The sequence below is a fragment of the Triticum aestivum genome, chromosome 4B (genome assembly GCF_018294505.1).
Source record: "Triticum aestivum cultivar Chinese Spring chromosome 4B, IWGSC CS RefSeq v2.1, whole genome shotgun sequence".
NCBI lineage: Eukaryota > Viridiplantae > Streptophyta > Magnoliopsida > Poales > Poaceae > Triticum > Triticum aestivum.
The window spans coordinates 45,924,587-45,945,954 of NC_057804.1; the positions used below are offsets into that span (position 1 = coordinate 45,924,587).

The 21,368-nt window shown below is 46.9% G+C and overlaps 2 protein-coding genes across 2 annotated transcripts; both read right to left on the reverse strand.

Moving 5' to 3' along the window:
• Positions 1-1,978: 1,978 nt before the first annotated feature.
• LOC123089939 (pentatricopeptide repeat-containing protein At3g47530-like) lies at positions 1,979-4,653 on the reverse strand (the record flags this gene model as incomplete). Its single annotated transcript, XM_044511470.1, has 1 exon — positions 1,979-4,653. A coding segment is annotated over one exon (1,827 nt), but the record flags the coding sequence as incomplete, so codon positions are not given.
• A 1,777-nt stretch (positions 4,654-6,430) lies between these two features.
• LOC123090916 (uncharacterized sugar kinase slr0537) lies at positions 6,431-10,411 on the reverse strand. The gene is made up of 8 exons (XM_044512268.1): positions 10,101-10,411; positions 8,045-8,308; positions 7,889-7,960; positions 7,753-7,791; positions 7,510-7,617; positions 7,318-7,415; positions 7,040-7,151; positions 6,431-6,861 (listed from the first exon to the last, which is right to left on the reverse strand). The coding sequence occupies exons 1-8, from the start codon at positions 10,272-10,274 to the stop codon at positions 6,613-6,615; spliced, it is 1,116 nt and encodes a 371-aa protein (XP_044368203.1). The 5' UTR covers positions 10,275-10,411; the 3' UTR covers positions 6,431-6,612.
• Between the last annotated feature and the right edge of the window lie 10,957 nt (positions 10,412-21,368).

A 21,368-nucleotide genomic window follows, 5' to 3' on the forward strand; every position in this document is an offset into this window, starting at 1 on the left:
ACGCTCCAAATGTACTGCCTGCTCAACACATAACCAAGAACCTCAGAAATTGTGTACCTCAGACCCTCGAAAAACATCTGATAGACTAGCTGTGGCAATACATCTGATCGCTCTCCCCAGTACTGGGTGGCGCCAAACTACTCTCACCACAAAGAGTATAGAAGCATTTTCGATGTCAGCGTCCTCTGGTATTCCGGAACTGTAACGATAACAACTGTGACGAAAACACCTTGGAGCTCAACTCCCCGGGACACTGCCACAACCCCTAAATGTCAGGAGGCACCAAGAACAGAATTTCCGTCACATCGATATCGCAACGATTCCATAATACCCGCGTGATCCTAAAAAAAATTGAGTGAAAAGGGAGAGTGATGGAAACAAAAACACCTACATCGCAATTCCTCACCAAAGCAACAAAGGGGATAAGGAGTAAAAAGAATTCCTACTCTCCGATATAACTAGACTCAAAATAGTTTTTTTTCTAGACTCGGCAACATCAACGATTCGGTCAATCAAGGGGGCTCCTAAGGGCGGTAAGGCTCTGATACCAACTTGTATGCGCTCGAAATGCGATTGTGCCCCAATCATGAATTCATCACGTGATTGGGATAGAATCGCATCTTGGGCGCTACAATTGCACCGCTCCTTCATCTGGGCAAATGTTCGACAGATGTCGGGAGCTCAATACCTTGTTGCCTGAGAGCGCGATTGTCACCAAAGGAGGAGGGTGGCCGTGTCATTCGCTCCGTCGCCACCAAAGAAGGAGGTTGTTGCTCCGTCTTCACTCTGTCCATTGAGAGGATGGATGGGTGACTGCGCCGGCTTGGGGGTGGACATCCCCCTCTTGCTGCTTTGTCGGTGGTCACCATCGTGACGACATGTCAGCACCCATGTTCATGTTGCTCTGCCGCTGACACCTTTGGGAGCACAAGAACAATGCCGTTTTCAACTCGGCAGTGTTTTGTTAAAGAAAACTCGCAAGTGCCTTCGCTCCCGCGTCTTAAGAAGCATTGCCAGAATGACGCGACCTTTTGTCAACCGCGTCTACCACGCGGTGTTAGCACGATGATCTCAACTTGGTTGTGCATTTGTTCCCGCGTCTTAAGAGGCTCCGCCGGCATGACATGAGCACATGATCCTCATGCAATCGCGACCGCCGCATGCCGTTCAACCCCCTCCCCATATTTTGTCCTCTTAAAGAGGAGGCCCAACGGCAGTTGTAAATTTATGGTTTGACAATTTTATTTGTCCTTGATTTCCTTCTTGGTTCAGAGTACGCGCGTAGTGATATGCATAACACCTCAAGTGGGGATGACAGGGAGAATGGGGAAAAAGGATGTCCCACTGACAAGTGATTCTCACGATTTGGAGGCAGCCAAAATATGTCTTGACTTTGAGCTTGCGCATCACCTCATCAGCCTCCATATATGCATATGTAGTGCTCTCCGTTGGGTTATAGAGGCTGCCAATATTGCGATTTTGATAGGGTTGCTCAAAGAGAGAGAATTACCCGGGTTGAAATTGATGCACCTACTTCCTCCGTTCCTAAATATAAGTCTTTTTAGACATTTTAAATGGACTACAACATATGGATGTATGTAGATATATTTTAGAGTGTAGATTCACTCATTTTGCTCTGTATGTAGTCATTTGTTGGAATCTCTAGAAAGACTTATATCTGGGAACAGAGGGAGTACTTGCCAATTACATTACATCTGTAAATATCAGTCAGAGGAGATCGGGTGTTCAGTTCAGCATTCAGCAAACAAGCACCCCTGGCACTTCCGTTTTGCCGCTGCCGAAAAAGAATAGTATAGGTGTTCAGGCTTCAAACATCAAAGGAGACGGATCACTAAAGCAACCGTCAGGTTTGCAAAAAAGCAGGCAGGGGGTAAAGATGACCCGCCGTTCCTACCTCCCAGTATGAACTAGGATATGTAGTTTACTGCAGGCATAGCATCACATGAAAAATAAATAGTGCCAGTGGAAAATGCATCTCCTGCTATCTGATTGTGAAGCTCTTGAGTATCACATCAACGATCATGAATTCATCGAGCTGCTGCTGAAACAGAATTGGTCAGTACAGCAAGCTCTGCTGAAACAGAATTGCTGTCAAAGAAAATGCAGAAGGATACTGGTGCTGCTGTTCAAAGTATTACTTATGGGGAATCAATGAACCATGTATTTTCAACTTGTTCAGATGACTGCAATTGAGCGCCTTGCATTTCAACATTGTCGCATTGTCATGCATATAATGCCAATGGTCCTTGAAAATAGGTATGGAGGTTTACTGACTTGATTTTAATATAATCACTGCTGCCAAACTGAAATAGCCAAGCTTAGTCAAAATTCTCAGGCTTACACAGATATTGGCTTTATTATGCTTACTGTTTGTGCTTGTAGTGCTTGTCTACGAAACCTGATGTGTCAGACCAACAAGAAGCTGCCACAATCCGTCATCTCTTTCTGTTCCGCTTTTAGCCAAGGATGTCCTATATTGCATGCCAACAAAGCATGCTTATTACAAGGGTGCTCCTATAAGCAGCATGTACAGTCTTTCTAACTGAACCACTGCCAAGTCTCAGACATCACTCTTTGAGGGAAGACCCTGCACACAGATGTGACTGCAGTCCATATAAAGCAACTTATGTTTTTTTCCTTGTGGAATTGGGTCGATATGCCCTAATAGTAGAATGCCTGGCAATCACTGAATCACATCACATCTGGTCATCAAGTGTCATTTGGTATCAAGGTTGCAAATTTGAGGTCCTGACATCAAATGTGCATGGACACTTCAAATCTTTGATATCCACCATAAAGGATGCTCTACCAATAATCATTGCATGAACACTGGCCTCCCTCGAAATGATGAAATCGGGTTCTGTCTCTTACAATCACTAATCGGTTATAAACGCCAGAAAATACCTTCGTGAAATTGTGGCAATCTACACAAACACGGAGATTCTTTGCCAGCCGTATTGGTCTACGCTGTGGCATCACAAGAAGAGCAAAAGCGATTGCTAGCTTTTCACTGTGATAGGTCAGGGCACATTCCTTCCCCTCTGAATCCAAATCATGCAACTCAGATGACACATTTGGAACATAACCAGCAATTCTCAAATGCCTGTTTATCTCATCAAGCTTCCCGTAAATCTCAGCCTTTCTTGGATGTGAATCATCATCTGCAATAAATTCATGGAGCTCACCGTTAAGCTCTACAGTTGTGCAGCCAGGGGTAGTTTGGATTCCATTCTCCTTCATCAACTTCCTAACTTCCGCTACCTTTATCCAATCCCCAACCGCCGCATAGGTATTTAACAGTAGAACATAATCACCAGCTTGCTGCGCTTTCAGTTCAATTAGATGACTGATGAGCTTCTCTCCAAGATCAACATGACCATGCACCCGGCATGTACCAAGAAGAGTTCGCCAAATTGTCGCATCAGGTGCAACCTTCATCTCTTTAACCACAAGCTGGTATGCTTCATCAAGCAACCCAGCACGGCCCATTAGATCAACAATGCATCCATAATGGCGAACATTTGGCATCATCTGATACTCACAGCGCATCATATCAAAAAACCTGAAACCCTCATCAACCAACCCACTATGGCTGCATGCAGAGAGCACACCAGTAAAAGTCTGCGCATCAGGAGCAACACCTGATTTACTCATTTCCTCAAATGCCAAGATAGCATCCTCCCCGAAGCCATTTGCTGCTAATCCCGAGATCATCGCACTCCATGTGACCACACTCTTCCGAGGAGTCTCACAGAAAACCTGGTACGCCTTCTCCACACACCCGCACCTCGTGTACATCGTGATCAATGAGTTGCGCACCTTCAGCTCGCCACCATAACCATGTTCCACCGCATACTCCCAGATCTTCTCCCCGAAGTCGAGCGCGCCCAGGCTCGTGCATGCCTGGAGGAGCAGAATGCAGGTCACCTCATCCGGCCCCGCCTCACCATCACCTTTCCTCATCTCATCGAAGAGCCTCAGAGTGTCCTTCGTCCTCTTATTCCTCGCGTAGCAAGTGATGAGAACGTTCCACGCGACGGTGTCCTTGACAAGCATTTCGTCGAACACCTTGCGCGCGCTGTCCCCGGCGCCACAGGTGGCATAGGACCGCATCAGCGAGGTGGCCAGAAGGGCGTCGCGGAGGTGGCCCTCGGCCACGACGTTGGCGTGCAGCTGGCGCGCGTGGGCGAGGGTGCGGCAGGGCTTGAGGATGATGGCCAGGGAGAAGGCGTTCCCGCGGCGCCCGAGGCCGCGCATGCGGCGGAGGAAGCCGAGGGCGCTGGGCTCCGAGAGGGAGCGGAGGATGGAGTTGCAGCAGAAAGTGGAGGGGACGGAGGCCGGGGTGAGGTGGTGGTGGAGGACGGCGAGCGCGCGGAGGGGCGGGAGGGAGGCGGCCGCGAGTGAGAGGAGCGCGGCGGCGGCGGCGGGCGCGAGGGGGAGGACGCCCGTGCGGAGCAGGTGCGCGTGGAGCTGGAGGAAGCGGCGCACCGGGAGAGGCGATGCCGAGGCGAGGAGCGCGGCGGCGGCGGGGAGGGGGATGCGGAGGGGACGGGGCGGAGGGCGCGCGACACACGCGGCGCCAGTGCCATGGCAGTGGCACGAGAGGGCGGGAGACGGGAGTGACGGCGTCGTTCAATTTTGCGTCCACGAATAAATGGGAAATCATGGATTCGTGTTTAGAGTTTGGACCCGATAAATCCCCTCAGATTTTAAGCATGTCATTTCGAACATTTTTCATGGCAACTTTAGTTGTTAAAACATGACAACTTTGTCTCAGTTCATTTTTTTTAAAAAAAATATCATGTTTGCCAACCTCACGTGAACTAAAGTTGCTGGTGATTCTGAAGTTGATAGGAGGTTTCTGCAATCTCTGAAAGATCCTGTGCAAAGGAAGTGCAAGAGAGCGCGTGGAGAGGATCATAGCAGCTATCTGGGAGGCTGCAAAAAGACCACCTCTGCTGCTCAGGATGAGGAAGAGGGAACTCTCGCTACAATATTCCTTGAAGAAGATGGGAGGATGGATGGGAGTAGACAAGATGGTGATCATGGAGGGATGATACTTCTGTCACCTTCCTTTTGGGTGGTGTTGTGCCAGTAGTTTTTCCCAATGCCTTACGCTTGGTATAGACTGATTCTGTTATGGAAAGTAGAGTTTTATGTTTCTGAATCCGTAGGCTGTAATAAGGATGTACTCGGTGGTTTGTTTTCTGATGAAAATGGAACCGGGGCTGATGCCCTTTTCTTTTAAAAAAAAACTAAAGTTGCCACGAAAAAGTGGATTGCCATGCTTAAAATCTGAACATTCGGAATTTATCTTTTCCGTAAAGTTTGTGGTTATTTATGCCGACACCATGATTTCGAGAAAGTAAAAACACTAGCCGTTTGGAGGATGACGACGGCTTGATTTTGTTTTATGGATGTGTACTATACTTTAATTTGTGTATGTAACTATGTATGTAAACTTGTCATTTGTGTATAACTGTATGATTTTGAGTTTATTTTTTTGATGATGCTAAGAGGAGCAGATGAACTAGCTTCGTAGTCATTATTTGCATTTTGGGCTGAACATGCATGGCAATTAAATACGAAGTACCTCGTTGTCGTTGCATTTTTTATGTGTGATTTTATTGATGCAACTGCATATTTTGTGTGTGATTATACTAACAAAATAGGGAAAATATCTTTAGATATGTATTCGCAGGTGCATGGATTAAAAGTATATTTTAGCACTCTTTTGAATTTGAACGATTTTGTTCAATTGTGCTTGTACCATACGTCGTCTTGCACTCTGGAAGCACTGGTGCACAACAAAAGTTGCTCCATTTGGCTTCAATCGACTTAATTGATTTCCTTCCAATTTTCTACACAACAAAGGAAAAACAAGTTTTCTTAATATCGAAAACCTGGTGAAAACCGTGTCAAACCCTCTACTAAAAGTGGCAAAATATCAAACCACCATCGGGCCCTATCCCAAGGTTCAGCAGGGAGTTGTGGGCGGTTTCTGGGTGAAAGTTCTATTGATCGGCCAGGGTCGATGCCGGAGACAATAGCGCCTGGGGCATTATTCTTCCTTCTTGAAGGCGTCTCGGGCTACAGGTAGCAAGCATGTTGGCGGTGGAGGTCCACTTCAGGCGGCGGCGGCGGCTTTGTTGGTTTTATCTTTTTTTTGTGGTCATTGTTGGGTTTTTCGATTGATTGTCCCTTAATCAATCAAGTTGTTGTGTGGTCTTGGTTTTCGGCCTGGTTTTACTTATAAATCGAGCCAACTATACTCTTCTTTATGAAATCGCAGGAACCCTACCCTCTCGATGAGGTCCCAATAATAAAAATGACTACGTTTATGTTCGTTTAGTATACCACAGTCAGATGTTTGAATTCCGAGTCAAATTCAAATTCAGACACATATGCATGATACCACATCAGTTCTTTTTCATTTATCTCCTCATCCACCTCCAGCAAATCATCATCAACGTGCCTGCCCATTCCCATACACGCATGGGAGATCAATGGGAGCAAGCACTTCCAATCAGCGATACAATCAACCAACCAATGGGGCTGAACACAAGTTCTTTTTTCTCGCATAGGCGAGGCTCAGTTCTTGAGCTCCGGGAGGAGCAGCCCACCGGCGTGCATCTGCTTGTACATCCACTGCCAGTTCTCCGGCCTCACCTCCCCGCCGAGGGCCCTGATCACCGACCCGCCACTGCACGCCCCGACCTTGCAGCACTCCTCCAGGGGGAGCCCTTTCACCAGCCCGTACAGGAACCCGCTCGCGAACAGGTCGCCCGCACCGGTCGCATCCACCGCATTGCTCTCCCCGATGGCCGGCACCTGAACAACCTGCATGCACAGATCATTTGGCTCAGCTTTACAAGCTGAATCAGGATCAACTACTGCTAGCATCTCTCTTTTGCTCCTAGGCAAATACATGCTGGTTAGCATCGGCACTCTATTGCTTGGCTGTAATTGGTCGGAAGATGGAGAGAACATTGTTGATGTTTTGATGCTTGAGTCTCACCTGCTTGCCATGTTTTGCGATGCACCCCTTTGAAGCGAGAGTCACAACGGCCCATTTGCAGTGCTTGGACAAGAACGCAAGCGCATCCTCTGGATCATATGTCAGCCCTCCCCTGCACACACAGACAAATATCGGATGCATAATAAGGGAATGAAAAGAAGGCCATCAACAGTTTGCTACAGAAAGAAAAAGAAAAGGATTTGCTTTGCAGTTTGAATTTACCCCTTCTATTTTTTCCCTACTTAAATATAATGATTTATAGTAGTAGAGAAAATCACCCTATGATCTCCCTAGCTTCATCCTCATTGGCGAAACAAAGGTCAATGTTGCCTGTCTCCAACAGGGCAATTAGTTGTGACCTATAGTCGCGAACCATCTGCACAAATGAGATAAAGCAAAGAAACTAAATCTGTCTGTTTTTGCAAATAAAAATCAACTGAGCAATGAGCTTGTTAAAGATGTAGTCAAACCTCAAAACTAGCCAAATCTAATGATACCGAGAGACCTTCTTGTTTTGCAACCCTGATAGCCTCAATAATCTGAGCAAGGTTTTGTTGTGCATATCTCACAACCAGCCACTGCATCACGTCAGTATCCAATGATGAAAAAGGTATCCAGGTTAGACATACATTTTACAGAATTTGCTTTCCGGGCAGCAATATATGATCGAACATGTGTGCACAGATTGTAGAGTAAAAGGAAAAGGAAGCCACCTTGGAGCCTTGGAAGTCCTCCTTAGTGAACTCATTGGCCTGTCACATGTTCAAATTGTGAGTCCAAGATTAGGATTGTTGAGAGAAAATAGCTATATACTACTAACATTTAAAACTGAGTGAAACAACGGGTTACCTGGAGCTTGACTGCACTAGATAGGCATGGGCGCATGGTGCGATTGCCACTTGCATCAACCAAGCATGCACACTATAATGGTACTCTTTTCAGCCTTGTCCACTAAGTAGCAAAATAAGGGGAATAACATAAAGTTGGCTTTGGATTTTAGACTACCTGTGCAGTGTGCCCCTTTTTTGCCCTTAATCTTGTGAGATCTACACCACTAAAGCTCATGTTGTTGACAAACAAAATACCCTGGTCATCATCTCCGCGAGCTCCAATTATTCCAGTTGATATCCCAAAACCAGCTGACAGACCCCGAACTGTGTTGGCAACACTACCACCAGCCATAGTTCTTACTGGAGAGGGGTCGTCATGGGAAGGAAGGATAAGGGCATTCACTTCATTCAGAATATGATCCAACTCCTCAAAAGATACCTGTGATCGTAATACAATTGTCAAATAAATTCACAACGTAACCACTGAATGTAAGGTCACAATCCCCATATAGGAATGCCATATCAGTTACTCCCTCCATCTCATAATATAAGACGTTTTTGCAAGCCAACATAGCTTGCAAAAACGTCTTATATTATTGGACGGAGGGAGTATATTATATTTTTAAATGTTTCCATGCACAGCCAATCCACGACTCTTAAGAAATAGTGTGTGATGTAGAGTTGTAGATAGAAAAAAAGGACAAATACATTGTTCTTCAGTCCAGTTTATTAATATCTAAGGCCTATAAGAAGTGAATGAATGTTGACTACAAACACTATATCTTCATTTTTCAATTTTCATTGATAAGTTTGCCTCTAAACTGTTTTTCATGTGCAAGTGCTTTTGCGTTGCGGGATACTACCTCCTAAACCAATATGGCATGCTCTTGGACTTGTACTAAAACAAGAAGAATGATATTGAGGTTTCCCTTTTTGCAAATTTGACAAGACTTCAGCAAGGTGAATTGTAGAATCACCTATCTCAGTCCCTCAGTAAGACAGGAGATAATTTGATAGATGGAGTGAGTGTGGTTAATACAAATTTGCCGTCTCAATTGAAACTTCACGGGCATCATTTGTTAAAAGGCATAATAAAATCACATGATTTAGAGAAAATACATATGCCAAATTTAGCGATCCAAAGACGAAGATGGAATCTCAGAATCACGAAATTATTGTTTCCTAATGAGCAAGTACCATATTCTAGAGATGACAACAGGACTCAGCAGCTGTGCATCAAAATGTTCTGAATGTATGGTCTTAAAATGATGTATCAAGGTACCACAAAAGCATAATCTGCTTCATTTCTTTCCAGAACCTCTTTTCTGTTTCATAATTGGATCTGGAGTTGAAACATGAGAATGAGACACTATAACTATCGACATTTTCTGACAAGATGTTGAGCTTGCAACTATATGTTGTGTAAACGGAGGGTCAAGAACACTAGGTGATAGTGACAAGGTGTTGTCCGGTACAAAACATGTACCAACCCCAAGACCTAACTCAAATAACCTAGTCGATGGACCAATCAGGCTGTACGACATGAAGCCTTATTTGACAATTCCAGAAGTGTGCAGGCCAAACCATAAACAAGCCTTTCAACAATGAAAGCAACACAACATATAGTGTATTGTGTACCCGAATCTACCCAAAGTAGTGCTTTACTATTTTTATTTGAATTCAGTGCAGAGAAGACTGCAGTGGTACGGGAGGGGTGGGGGGCGAATCTGCACTGAGCTAACCCCCAAAGCCAGAACTAGCAAGTCAAACACTTTGAAGAATACTGAAGAATCTTTGACGCCCACATAACAAAGAGGGTCACAAAAATAACACAAGAGAATCACAAAAATGTACGGGGAAGCCCGCTGATTTTTAAGGAGGCGAACAGTTCAGTAACTTGAACTTTTTGATGCAGAAAAGGAGGAATTCTGCAATAGAGAGTGAAGGATAGCACGATATTATTTTAGGGGCAGGAGATCCAAATATCACATGGCCGGCAGCTAGGAACAGCAAGAAACGTATGGTGGCGGCGCAGTTTTCTTCTGAGAGTGAACAGAGTTCTTTTAGGCTGAACCCACGAGACGAGAGTTGCAGGAGCACATGGCGATCCACCGGTAGCTCAATAATTGGAGACAAAGCGGGGCGGCAGTCCGTCTCGGCGTACGTACTCTAGCGAGACGAATCACGACGGCGTGCGCAAAGCGTTGGGAGAGGGAAGGGTCAGGATGGACCTGCTGCGAGCCGCCGCGGTCGCCGGGGACGCGGTCGAGGAGGGACCAGTCGACGCGTGCGACGTGGTCGATCAGCGCCGACACCTGCAGCCCCACCACCGCCGGCGGGTCCGCCTTGCCGGCCTGGGGGAAGGGAGGAGGAAGCTGCTGCTGCTGCTCTGCCTCGGCGCCCATGGTTTCCTCTCCGGGGCCCCTTGGGTCCGCGGCCCTCCTCCCTCCGCGCCCACCCGGCTTTGTGGAGGGAAGGGTCGCCGCCGGCGTCTGAGTGGCGCTGTGCGGCGGGGGCGGTCGGGGTCTGTTGGAACCTGGAAGGAAAGATGGGTTCTCCCTGTTTTATAGAGCAGGAGGTGAGGACGAGGCTCGCGTGTCGCGTCACGATTAGACGGAGAAAATTAGATATTTGCCACATTCTTATTTCGAGCTCAAATGCACCTTTGTAAACAGTAAAAAATAATAAAAATGACAGATATTTTTTAAAAAACTAATATTTTTGCAGCAAACATTGTTAAATGTTCTACATACCTGCAAATTTCCGTGGAGAAAAACATTATTTAATGCTTAGGGCTAAACAAAAGTGCTTCAAAAAGACTATTTTTGAAAGAATTTTAATGAGCTGATTTTGTTAAAAAAAACAAATCTCCATGAATGTGATTTCATCATGAAAATTTGCAGCCATACAAAAATATAAAAATGGTTATTGTGTAAAAACAATATTTTTGAATTTGTTTATATTTTTATTTATTTTATTTTTTATAAGGGTGCATTTGAGCTCGAGATTATTAGGAGGACATTTTTCGTTTAGTAGGCAACAAAATACTACTCCCTTCAATCCACAATAAGTGTCACAATTTTAAACTAAGGTTGAACTAACCTTAGTTTAAAACCGTGACACTTATTTTGGATCAATGGAAATAATAATTTGCAGCAAAGAGCATAAGGGCATGCTTGCTTTGATATCAGATTTGGTTTGCCAATGTTTGGACAAAGCGAAAAATGTTGGCTATGTGGTTGCTTACCAAGTTGCATTGCCCACCTCTAGATAAGTTCCCAATTGTCCACAAGTTTGGCAATTTAGAAAATATGACTTGTCAAGACATTGATTTGTGGATTTTGTAGGCCTACATTTTTTTCCCATGATTTATAGATTTTCTGAGTACAACGTAGTCGCAAAACAGTTAATACTTGTAGCATTGGCCTTCATAGTGGACGGGAGAAAATGAGCGGTTTGAGGACGATATAAGATTAGGACAACAAGATGACTGTTGATGGAGATGAAAAAGTATGTGGTTGTTGGCAAGGTGACGAGTCCCCACGGTATCGACAAAGGAGTGCCTAACATGCATCAACATGAGGTTGTTGGCGGTGACGACAAATCTGAGGAGGTGTGTGGTCCAGAGAGAAGGAAATGCACGAGGAAGGTGAAGTAATGAGGGCGGGGTGATATATCAAAAATGTATTTATTCTTCAAAGTTTAATTGTGTTATTACTTATAAAACTGATTGGCTTTGAGGACTAGTATACTAATAGCCATCATAAACCACGTCCCTCTGGAAGAGGCTATTTCTATGACTTAAGAAGATAAAAATCTAGAGAGAAAAAAACCACGCGATATCAAAAGAAATGACCCAAAAGGAATGTGGAAGGGCGACCGAAGGTGCCAACCTCCACCGCCCTTCTGCCAATGATTTCCTATTATTCCCTTTTCTTGTTAATTATGTGATTTTTCTTCATCGTACAAAGAGCATGCCCAGAAAGAAGAGGAGAAAAGTAATCATTTCATGTCTCTAGAGACTGTGTCGGGGGGGGGGGGGGGGGTGATTCTACATACATCCCCACCAAAATCATCGGTTCACTGCTTCCATAAGGTGGATAGTCCATATCACAACTATAGGTTTGTAGTAGTAGCTAAGTATTTGTTGGGAAACATAGTAGAAAAAGGAAAAAAATCACCCTATGATCAATCAGGAACACTATGAAGATGTGGTTTGGATCAGACCGTTACCAACTCCGAGTTGCAGTGGAAGAAGAGTCAGTGTGGATTGTTCTTGAAGTCCCTCTATCACGCCCAATATGCGATCCTATCCGAGAGGAACTCGAAGGTCCCACCAAGGATAGAGCCGCATATCGAAACGCTTTTGCAAGGTGGATATCATTACATCGTACCATTACATAATAGCTGGGGATACATACAAAAGGCATACAATGCCACAAGAGTACAACAACATCATACATAGGAGCAACATCCGACTACGGATGAAACACAAACAGAAACTCAAACGACATCCACCCTGCTAGCCCAGGCTGCCGACCACGAACCTAACCCCTGAACGAAGAAGAAGCAGAAGAAGAACTCCAAGAAAAGCATACATCGCTCTCAGGTCAGATCATCGCATTACCTGTACCTGCAACTGTTGTTGTAGTAACCTGTGAGCCACGAGGACTCAGCAATCCCATTACTATGGGTATCAAGACTAGCAAAGCTGAATGGGTATGGAATGGATAAGTGGTGAGGTTGTAGCAAGCGACTAAACATTGTATGGTGGCTAACTTACGAGTTAAAGAATAAGATGAGAAGCTATGCAAATGGTCACGAACTAGTAGCGACCACTAAGTGATCCTGAACTACTTACGTTCAAACATAACCCCATCGTGTTCTCTTCTCGACTTACTCGAAAAGAGACCATCACGGTCACGCACATGGTTGGTGTGTTTTAATTCAAATCTGATGTCAAGTTCCCTACAACCAGACATTAAAAATTCCCATCTGCCAAATAACCGCGAGCACGACTCTCGAAAGTTTAAACCCTGCAGGGGTGTCCCAACTTAGCCCATGACAAGCTCACGATCCGCGAAGACAATCCTCCATCGCGGGACATCCGATCAGACTCGGGATCCCGGTGCACAAGACATTTCAACAATGGTAAAACAAATCCAGCAAGACCTCCCGGCGTGCCGACACCTTAATAGTAGCCGTGCGTATCTCGTCTCAGGCCATGTCCGGATAGGTCAGCCTACGAGTAAAACCAGATCCTCGGGTTGCCCCGTGGTGGCCCTGTAGTCTGCCCGTTTGGGACCAACACCATCAACACTGGCCCCCCTATATTATGTAGAATTACACCTCGGGTAGTGCTAACTCCCTATGCGTCAAATTTAATATCAAGTTTAGTTATTATGTTGGGAAAATGGTAAAACCAATGTTTGGCCCTGCTGGAAGAGTTTTATTCAAACCGAACTGTCAAGAGGGGCCCATAAACCCTCATCGTATTACGGATGCAAAATCAAGGAATATAACACCGGTATGATGAAAACTAGGGCGACAAGAGTGGAACAAAACACCAGGCATAAGGCCAAGCCTTCCAACCTTTACTAAGTATATATGTGCATTAATTACATAAGAGATATTGTGATATCTCAAGATATCCATGACATCCATGCCCCAACATGGAACAAACTGCAACTGCACCTACAACTAGCAATGCTATAAGAGGGGCTAAGCAAATCGGTAATATAGACAAACAACGGTTTGCTGGGATGGTGAAAAAGGTTAGAGGTTGTTTCATGGCAATTTGGGAGGCTTGATAAACAAGTGGTAGGAATCGCGACATAGCAATAACATCGAGACAACTAACATAGCAATGATAGTAGTGAGATCTAGGGTAACATTCATCTTACCTGAAATCCCGCTAGGAAGAAGACCGAGTCCATGAAGAAGACGAACCAACGTAGACGAACCAAGTGTAATCGAACGAATCCTCACAATCGCAATGAAACCGGGAACTATCGAGAAGAAGCACAACTGGAAAGAAGCAAACAACATGATAAACCAACAAGCATAATCATGGCATGATGCACAATCAAGTATGATGCATGTCTGGTTTAACGAGTCATGGCATGGCAAAGTGCAACAAACAATACTACAAATTAAGTGGAGCTCAATATGCAACGAGTCGCATATTGAAGAATCACCACATTCATTTTTTTAGTTCGCTCTTGTTCATGTACAAGACAAGTTAAATGTTGGTTAACATGGCAACAGGTGAAGCATAACAAAACTACCTATCTAGGCAAGTTTAAATGTGACCTGAACAACAAACAACAAATCCGGAAAATCCCCATATGCATATTTCGAATTGGCCATGTTCTGCCTAAACCATATTTTAGAGTTGTTAAACAACAAAAGTAAGTGCATCATGTTAATCTATGCATTTTTCTAGACAAGTTACATATAAAGTTTATTAAATTCAGAGCTACAGTTGAATAGATATGGAATAGACCATTTTAACATGTCATTTATGCAAATTAATGCAAACAACAATTTTAAATATTTTTAACGGGGACGAAAATTGCATATTATGAAAGTACATGAAAATCTGAGCAAGATGCATATATGACAGGTTTTATTTGAAGCGTGGTTATTTAGTTATTGACAATTTAAAATCATGGCATTTCTGTAATTATGCATGCACTGAAAATAGAGAAAATCTCTGAGATAAAAAAACAAACACGGGCCGGATTGCAGCAACCTGCAGTGGCCCAGGAGGACTTGGTATGAGTGAGCGCTGTGTGTGTGTGTGCGTGCAACAGTAAAGGAAAAGCAGAGCAAAAATTGGGGCGCTTGGGACTCGAATCCCAGACCCCTCGGATGGATAGTGGTTGTATGTTCATGATGCAAACGGAGATTGGCAGAAGATAAAGCATATGCGCATCGCGACCAGGACAAAAAATGAAGCGTGCGCATGGACGGGGACTCGTCGGCGACGGGAGCCAACAACAACAGCTGCTGTAGTCATAGAGGACTGGCGGGGGTGCGGAAACGTGCCAGGGTGCGTTTGATGGAGCAACGACGCAAGAGGGTCGGGCATGGATGCACAAGGCGGGGCTGGCGCAAGGCTGAGCCTTGCTTCGGCCATGGTTGCCAGTGAGCAAACGCGACGACGGCGAGGGCGGCCGAGCAGTGGCGGGCATGCGGGTTTGGAAGGGGGATTTGGCGCGCGCAAGTGGAGGGATGCGGGGCGCTCGAGCTCGAGCATTGCTCGGCTCGGGCATGCAAACGCGCATAGTGGCAGGGAAGAAAAACGCGGCGAGGCGGCGGGTGCGCGGGTGTGCGAGGAAACTAGCGAGGACGCGACCATGGAGGCTGTGTGTGTGTGTGTGTGTATGTGCAGACGACAATGTGTGGGATCAGCGAGCAGAAGTAGCAGCACAAACACGAACTCGAACTCACGCCATGGAGCTCATGGCGACCATGAGTTCCTGCTTGTCTGGACAACGTCTACAAGAATGAAACGCACGAGAGAGGAGGGCTAAGAGGAGCGGATCGTCACCGTGGGGCTGCTGCTGGAGTCGTACGAGTTCGATGGTGATCTGAGACGGCGAGAGGAGGTGCTGATCGGGGCGGCGTCCTCGGGTCCGTGAAGCAGAGGAGGCAGGGGAAGAAGAGGATGCGGGCGTCGTGGCCTTGGCGTCCCATGGCGATGCAGAGGACGTCGGGGATGGAGGTGAACTTGGAGAAACCGCTGGACACCTGGGCTCCGCCTGGGTTCGACGGAGAGCATGTCGGCAACGAGCCGGTGTTCCTGGTGGTCTCTGATGAGTGGAGGACGACGACTATGGTGACGACTCACCTGTGGCGGCGGCGGAGAGGAAGAAGAGGGCTAGGGAAAACCCTAGGGAAGCCAGGGGATTTATAGGAGAGCTACTAGGCGTCGAGGCGTCGTGGTTTCACCACGGTGGCCATGTGCGCTTCTTCACCCAGAGTTACTATGAGAGAAGAAAAGTGCCAAGGTGGAAGAAAAGGAAGAGGAGTGAGGATGACATGTGGGGCCGAAGGATTGCATTGGAGAGAAAATTACTAGGGGAAGGCTAGGCTGGGCTGCTGCTCTCTTGCAGCTGCGCTCCTAGGCCAGGGCGCCCCAGGTGAGGTCAGCCCAGGTAAGTCTTCTCCTTTTCTTTTCAATTTCTATTTATTTAAATAAACAGTTGCACGAAAAGAAAAGGCCTGGGGGCTAAGAGGGGAGTTTTCAGATATGCAAATATCCTCAAGCTACTCGAATTATGAGTTATTTGAATAAATTGCTTTAGGCATTTTTAAAGATAGAAAAATAAATCAAGTTTGAATTTAATTCAAACTTGCTCCATTTTTGAATCTAACCAAAACAACTTCAAAAGGTTGAAATTTGGCAGAGAGGTAAAAGACATGGAGTAAGATTATCAGGAAACAAATGAACATTAATGGAGGCAGGAATAATGTCACTTGACATGAAAGCCAAAATTTGAAATAGATGAAGAAGAGGATAGGTTGTGCACTTGGGGAAAAATGTTGATGGAAAAGATTAAGATGGACAGCACACCAACAAGACATCAACATGAAGAATGCAACCCACATGATGATCATGATAGAATGCAATAAAATGACATAAGACATATCAAATCATATAGCATAGCAAAGCAAGAATGATCATGGCAACAACAAGGATGGCATCCTATATTCAATAATGAACATGATGCAAGAAGCAAAATATGACGCAGTCATCGATCATGGCAACAAATAGTTGAAACACACAACAACAAAAAAATAAATGGAAGGCATCTGGAGCATTGGTCTTGGGGCATCACAACACTCCCCCACTAACAGAAGATCTCGTCCCGAGATCTTAGGAACGAGATGAAAGAGGAATAGGAACAAAGTTGCTTCTTGGATAATTGAGTGAAACCAAAGAACCTTGAGGGGTTGAAAAACTTGGAAGAAAGGGTACAACAGAGACGAACGAGATTGAGGCTCTCCCGTAAAATGAGGAAAATAAGGAATACGACGAGAACCAAGAGCTTAAGGAATAAGATAGACTCTGAAACCACTCCGGTTAGACAAGGTAGAAAAGGAATAAGAACGAAAGAATTCGGATAGCGTCCGAGTAGAAAAGGAAAGCAGAGATTGGCAAGAAAAAGGACTTGACACTCCGGCAAAATGGATAAGCAAAGATTAAACTAGACGATGGGCGAAAAGAGCAACATCACACTACCTCCAGAACGGAAGAGTAGAAGGTAAATCATTGCAAGGAAAATAAAGGGAAAAACAAAAGACAACTTCCACCATAATTGAATTGAGAGACATCCTTGCAAGGAATGATTGAATGGAGTTGTTGGAAATTCAACAACGAAAAGACTAAGCTTCTTGTGGGCTTATGGAAAACATCTCGGAACTTGAGGTGAAATTCCGCCACAACCAAATGCTTGAATAGCTGAGAAGAACGAAGAAATGCAAGACTCCACTTCAAAAGAGTACGAAGAATTAATTGCACCTAGAGACGCAAGAAGAAAAGATACTTGAGCTTCTCCACAAGTATTTTTATGAACACTTGAAGAATGAATTAAATCGTGAAGAACCACCATGAAGAACTCCGGTAATAAAAGGATGATGAGATAGGAATGAAGGATGAAAAGAATAAGATTAAAGCCTTGCAGTGACTTAGATGGAGGTCCCGACAAGATGGCCGAGGAAACTTTGAACTCCAGAAAAGAAAAGATGAAAACACTTGGGATTATAATTTATTCATCGTGAACAAACTCTGAAGGAAGGGATTACTCAACTTGATGAAAATAATAATAATTAAGTTATGCTTATCCTCCATCAGTTAAATTGATGAGAAGCAATGGATTTGCATACTACTTATTCACATTGAAATGATTTAAAGAGAGATGTAGCACAAAACATGAAAATGACTTCATGAACCACCGGTAGGATTGGAAAGAATGAATGAATTGATATGATAACAAAGGAAAAAGGAATCTTGAGCGAATCACCGGTAGTATTGAAACCAAGTGAAGAAAAAGAACGAACCACTGGGAAGAATTAGGAACCCGGAGATACTTGAGGCAATTTAGATATATGAGAATGAAGATATCACAAGCTGACTAGGGAATATTTCGAACAATGCACTGGAAGAATATGGAGACTAACGAAGAGGCATTAATTAAGCATAGTTGGAGGACAAAGTTGAAAACTTAGAACGAAGAAATCTTCTGAATGATGGTCTCCGGTGAAACAAAATGAAAGAAATAACTCCTGACATACTCCGGATGGGTAAGAAAAGAATGCTCACAATCGGAAGGAATTTTTGAGATAATAACTTGAAGCTTGAACAATGAATCTTCAAGAGAACGAGCAAGATTTAAGAGAAACTCTTCTTCGGTCTTCAAATGACGACGAGAAACACCACCAAAATTGTTGAGACACTCGGGAAGAATGGAAATAGAAAAGGTTGAACCAAAGATGAAAATGATTTGAAAGCGAACTTGGAATAGGCATATGGCTGATGAAATTCATTCTTACTGTCGGGGAAACTGATCCACGAACACCTATGGGACCGGCGGACCGAGCCCCTTTTGGTTCGGCGGGGGGCGGAGATCGCATGAAGAGTAGATCGAGGCAAAGCACACGAGCAGTTTACCCAGCTTCGGAGCTCTCCGGAGAGATAACACTCCTACTGCTGCTTGTTTGATTGTATTGAGTTCTTGCTCGGGAGCGTCGAGTGCTACAGTACACACGAGCTGCTAACGAGACCGAGCGTGAGTGTATTTCTGGCTTCCCAATCCGAAGCCCCCCCTCTATGTTGCGCATGGGCCTCCTTTTATATGCTCAAGGGGTCACCGACAGGAGGCAACGTAGACAAGGGCAAAAACGTAAAAGGAGTGGTGGTTGGTACAGCTACCTGTACAGTATATCCTACCTACCCCTGACGGCAGGGGACAAAGGCATTAAATGCCCGTCTGCGTCGCCCGAACAGTGTAAAAAGGGACCGTCAGGGGCGCCACCGCTTGCCACGATGGCAATCTTGTCAGCGTCGCATGCCACCGCATACCGCTGGCTGCATAGCCTCTCACCACGCGCGCCTGGAAAGGCCCCAGGGCGACACATTGGTGGATGTGCTGGAGCGTGGGTACAGAGTGGTCACTTGCCGTGGCAAGCACCTTGCTGCGGTCGTTATCTTGCTGGGCCCGGAAGTTTGTCGCTTACCGGGCCTTGCCGGGACGCGGGGCGCGTCGTGGAAAGTTCCTTGAAATGCCATGGCGGCCTTCCCGGCAAGCTCCTCTTGCCGGGGTCTTGTCTCCTTGGCTTAAATACTTTGTTCTTGAATGGCTTCAAAGGAACCACGGAGGACCTTGGCGGTCACCCGGCAAGCCCTGCCGCGGGGCGCTGCAACTACCCGTGCACAAGTTCGGGATACTAGGGTACCCCTACCCTAGTACACCGACAGGAGCCCCCGGGCCTGGGCCACACACGGTGCCGAGCGCTGTTGGGCCAGGCCCAAAACAGGGCACGGGCACGTGCGGCCCGGGTTACGCCGTATCTTACTCTGTATCCACCGCGCCCTCCCCAACGGCACGCGTCGAATGCGGCGTCGTGGGAGAGATCGTGGGTGGTTTCTTTATTCGGAAGGACGAAATGTCCGCCCCCTCCCTCTTTATAAGCAGGGGAAACATGGGCAGTTCGCCCATCTCGCCGGTTGTTACTCCATTTTCACGAATCTCCGCCGCTCCCCCCTTCTTCCCGAAGCTGAGAGAGAGCAGCGATCCGCCCCCCATTGCCACCAGCACCACCAACGCCGTCGACCTCTCCAACCACCTCCGCCATGGCTCCGAAAGCCGACAAGGGGAAGGGCGTGAAATCGGTCGAGGCGCAGCGGCTCGCGTCGCTGCGAAAGGAGCGGGCCATCTTCCCCCCTCAGCTTGCCGCGAAGGAGCTGAGGGAGTACTACTACCTCTTTTGGTCGACGGAGACGCGAGCGCATCCACGCACGAAGGTACTCCCGGCTGCCGCCTCGGAGCTGGCTCCAAACGGGTACCCCTTCTTCGCACTGTTCTTCTACTGCGGGCTCTGCCCGCCTTTCTCTGAATTCTTCTGCGACATCATGAACACCTATGGGTTCCGCCTCCTTGAATTCACCCCTAACGCCGTTCTGACCATGGCAGTTTTCGCACATCTGTGCGAAAACTTTGTCGGAGTCCACCCAAACGTAGCTCTCTTCCGCCACTTCTTTATGCCCCGGGTTGAGAGAGGGGAGCCTCTTGCCAGCGGGATTGCTTGGATCTCGAGAGTCGGCAAGAAGGAAGCTTATCTGGAGGGAGAGCTCCGCAGCAAATGGGAGGAATGGAGAGCGGAGTGGTGCTGGATCGTCGAGGAGAACCCGCAGCCGTTTAGTGCCCTGTGCCAAGCCCCAATAGTGCGCGGCAATGATTGGAGCAACGTGGCCCGGAAGACGACATGCTGAAGATTGCCGTCACCTGGATCCTTCGCCTCAGGCTTGCCGGGCTCACCGTAGGCGCCGTTGGCGCAGATTTTCTTCGCCGCCGCATCGCCCTCCTGCAGGAGAGGAGGAGGCCCGCCTGGGAGTTCCAGAACTCGGCGGATATCATGAGGCTGCGCCCGGGCCTCAACTTCAACTTCACTGTCCTGGAGCTGGACGCGATGCTCCTGGAACTATTCAAGCGCGATCCCCAACATCCATTCATACTGCCGAGGGGTGTCGTTCTATTGTGCAACAACTCCTCGCTCGACCGCATCCGCGCAATGATGCCGTTGTGCGATTCGCACGGAATCGTCCCGACCTGGCAAGAGCCTGCCGACGATGTTGTGCGGCAGTTCTTTGACGGCCTGGAAGAAGTGCCGATCCGCACCGATGAACAGAAGAGCCTCACCCGCGACACCACCGATGATGAGATGCAGCGCATCGCCACCAGGCTAGAAGAGGTGGCAGCAGCCGCTGCTGCGGGCGAGTTCGGCTTCACCGTGGAGGAGGCAGAGGCAGCAGAGGCGGCAAGCCTTGTCGAGCGAGAGGAGTTTGCCGGCATGGAAGAGCTTGCCGGGCCTGAGGCTGAGTCGAGCGAGCCCGGCGAGGGAGATCTTGTCGGGCCCGAACCTTCAGACAGTTTGCCGCAAGCGGAGCCCCCAGCTCCACCAAGAAGGCGTCTCCGCAAGGCCGGGGACGTAGCGGGGCGGCAGACGGGTCAACAGCCATCGTGCTGTGTGACACGCTCTACCGCGGCAAGCACTGTTGCTGCGGGAGCGCCTCACGCCGCTGCGGCAACTGGGGCGGGGTCTTCCCGGTCCAGCGCCACTGCTCCCGCCAAGCGGACGAGGGAGCCTACTCCTCCGCCTTGTCGCACCGGAGGCGAGCGGGACTTCGATCTCTCCGCACTCAGCTCCGACGAGGAAGAAGAAGAGTAAGATTCCTTACTGTACTTGTAGTTCTTCAATTTCGTTGCTTTGTC

Bases quoted from the DNA above. Each gene is read 5' to 3' on its own strand.
- LOC123090916 (XM_044512268.1), bottom strand. From the start codon at position 10,274: ATGGGCGCCGAGGCAGAGCAGCAGCAGCAGCTTCCTCCTCCCTTCCCC. The intron at 7,792-7,888 runs GTAACCCGTTGT...AACATGTGACAG, and splicing joins CTAGTGCAGTCAAGCTCCAG to GCCAATGAGTTCACTAAGGA. The intron at 7,416-7,509 runs GTTTGACTACAT...TCATTTGTGCAG, and splicing joins TAGATTTGGCTAGTTTTGAG to ATGGTTCGCGACTATAGGTC.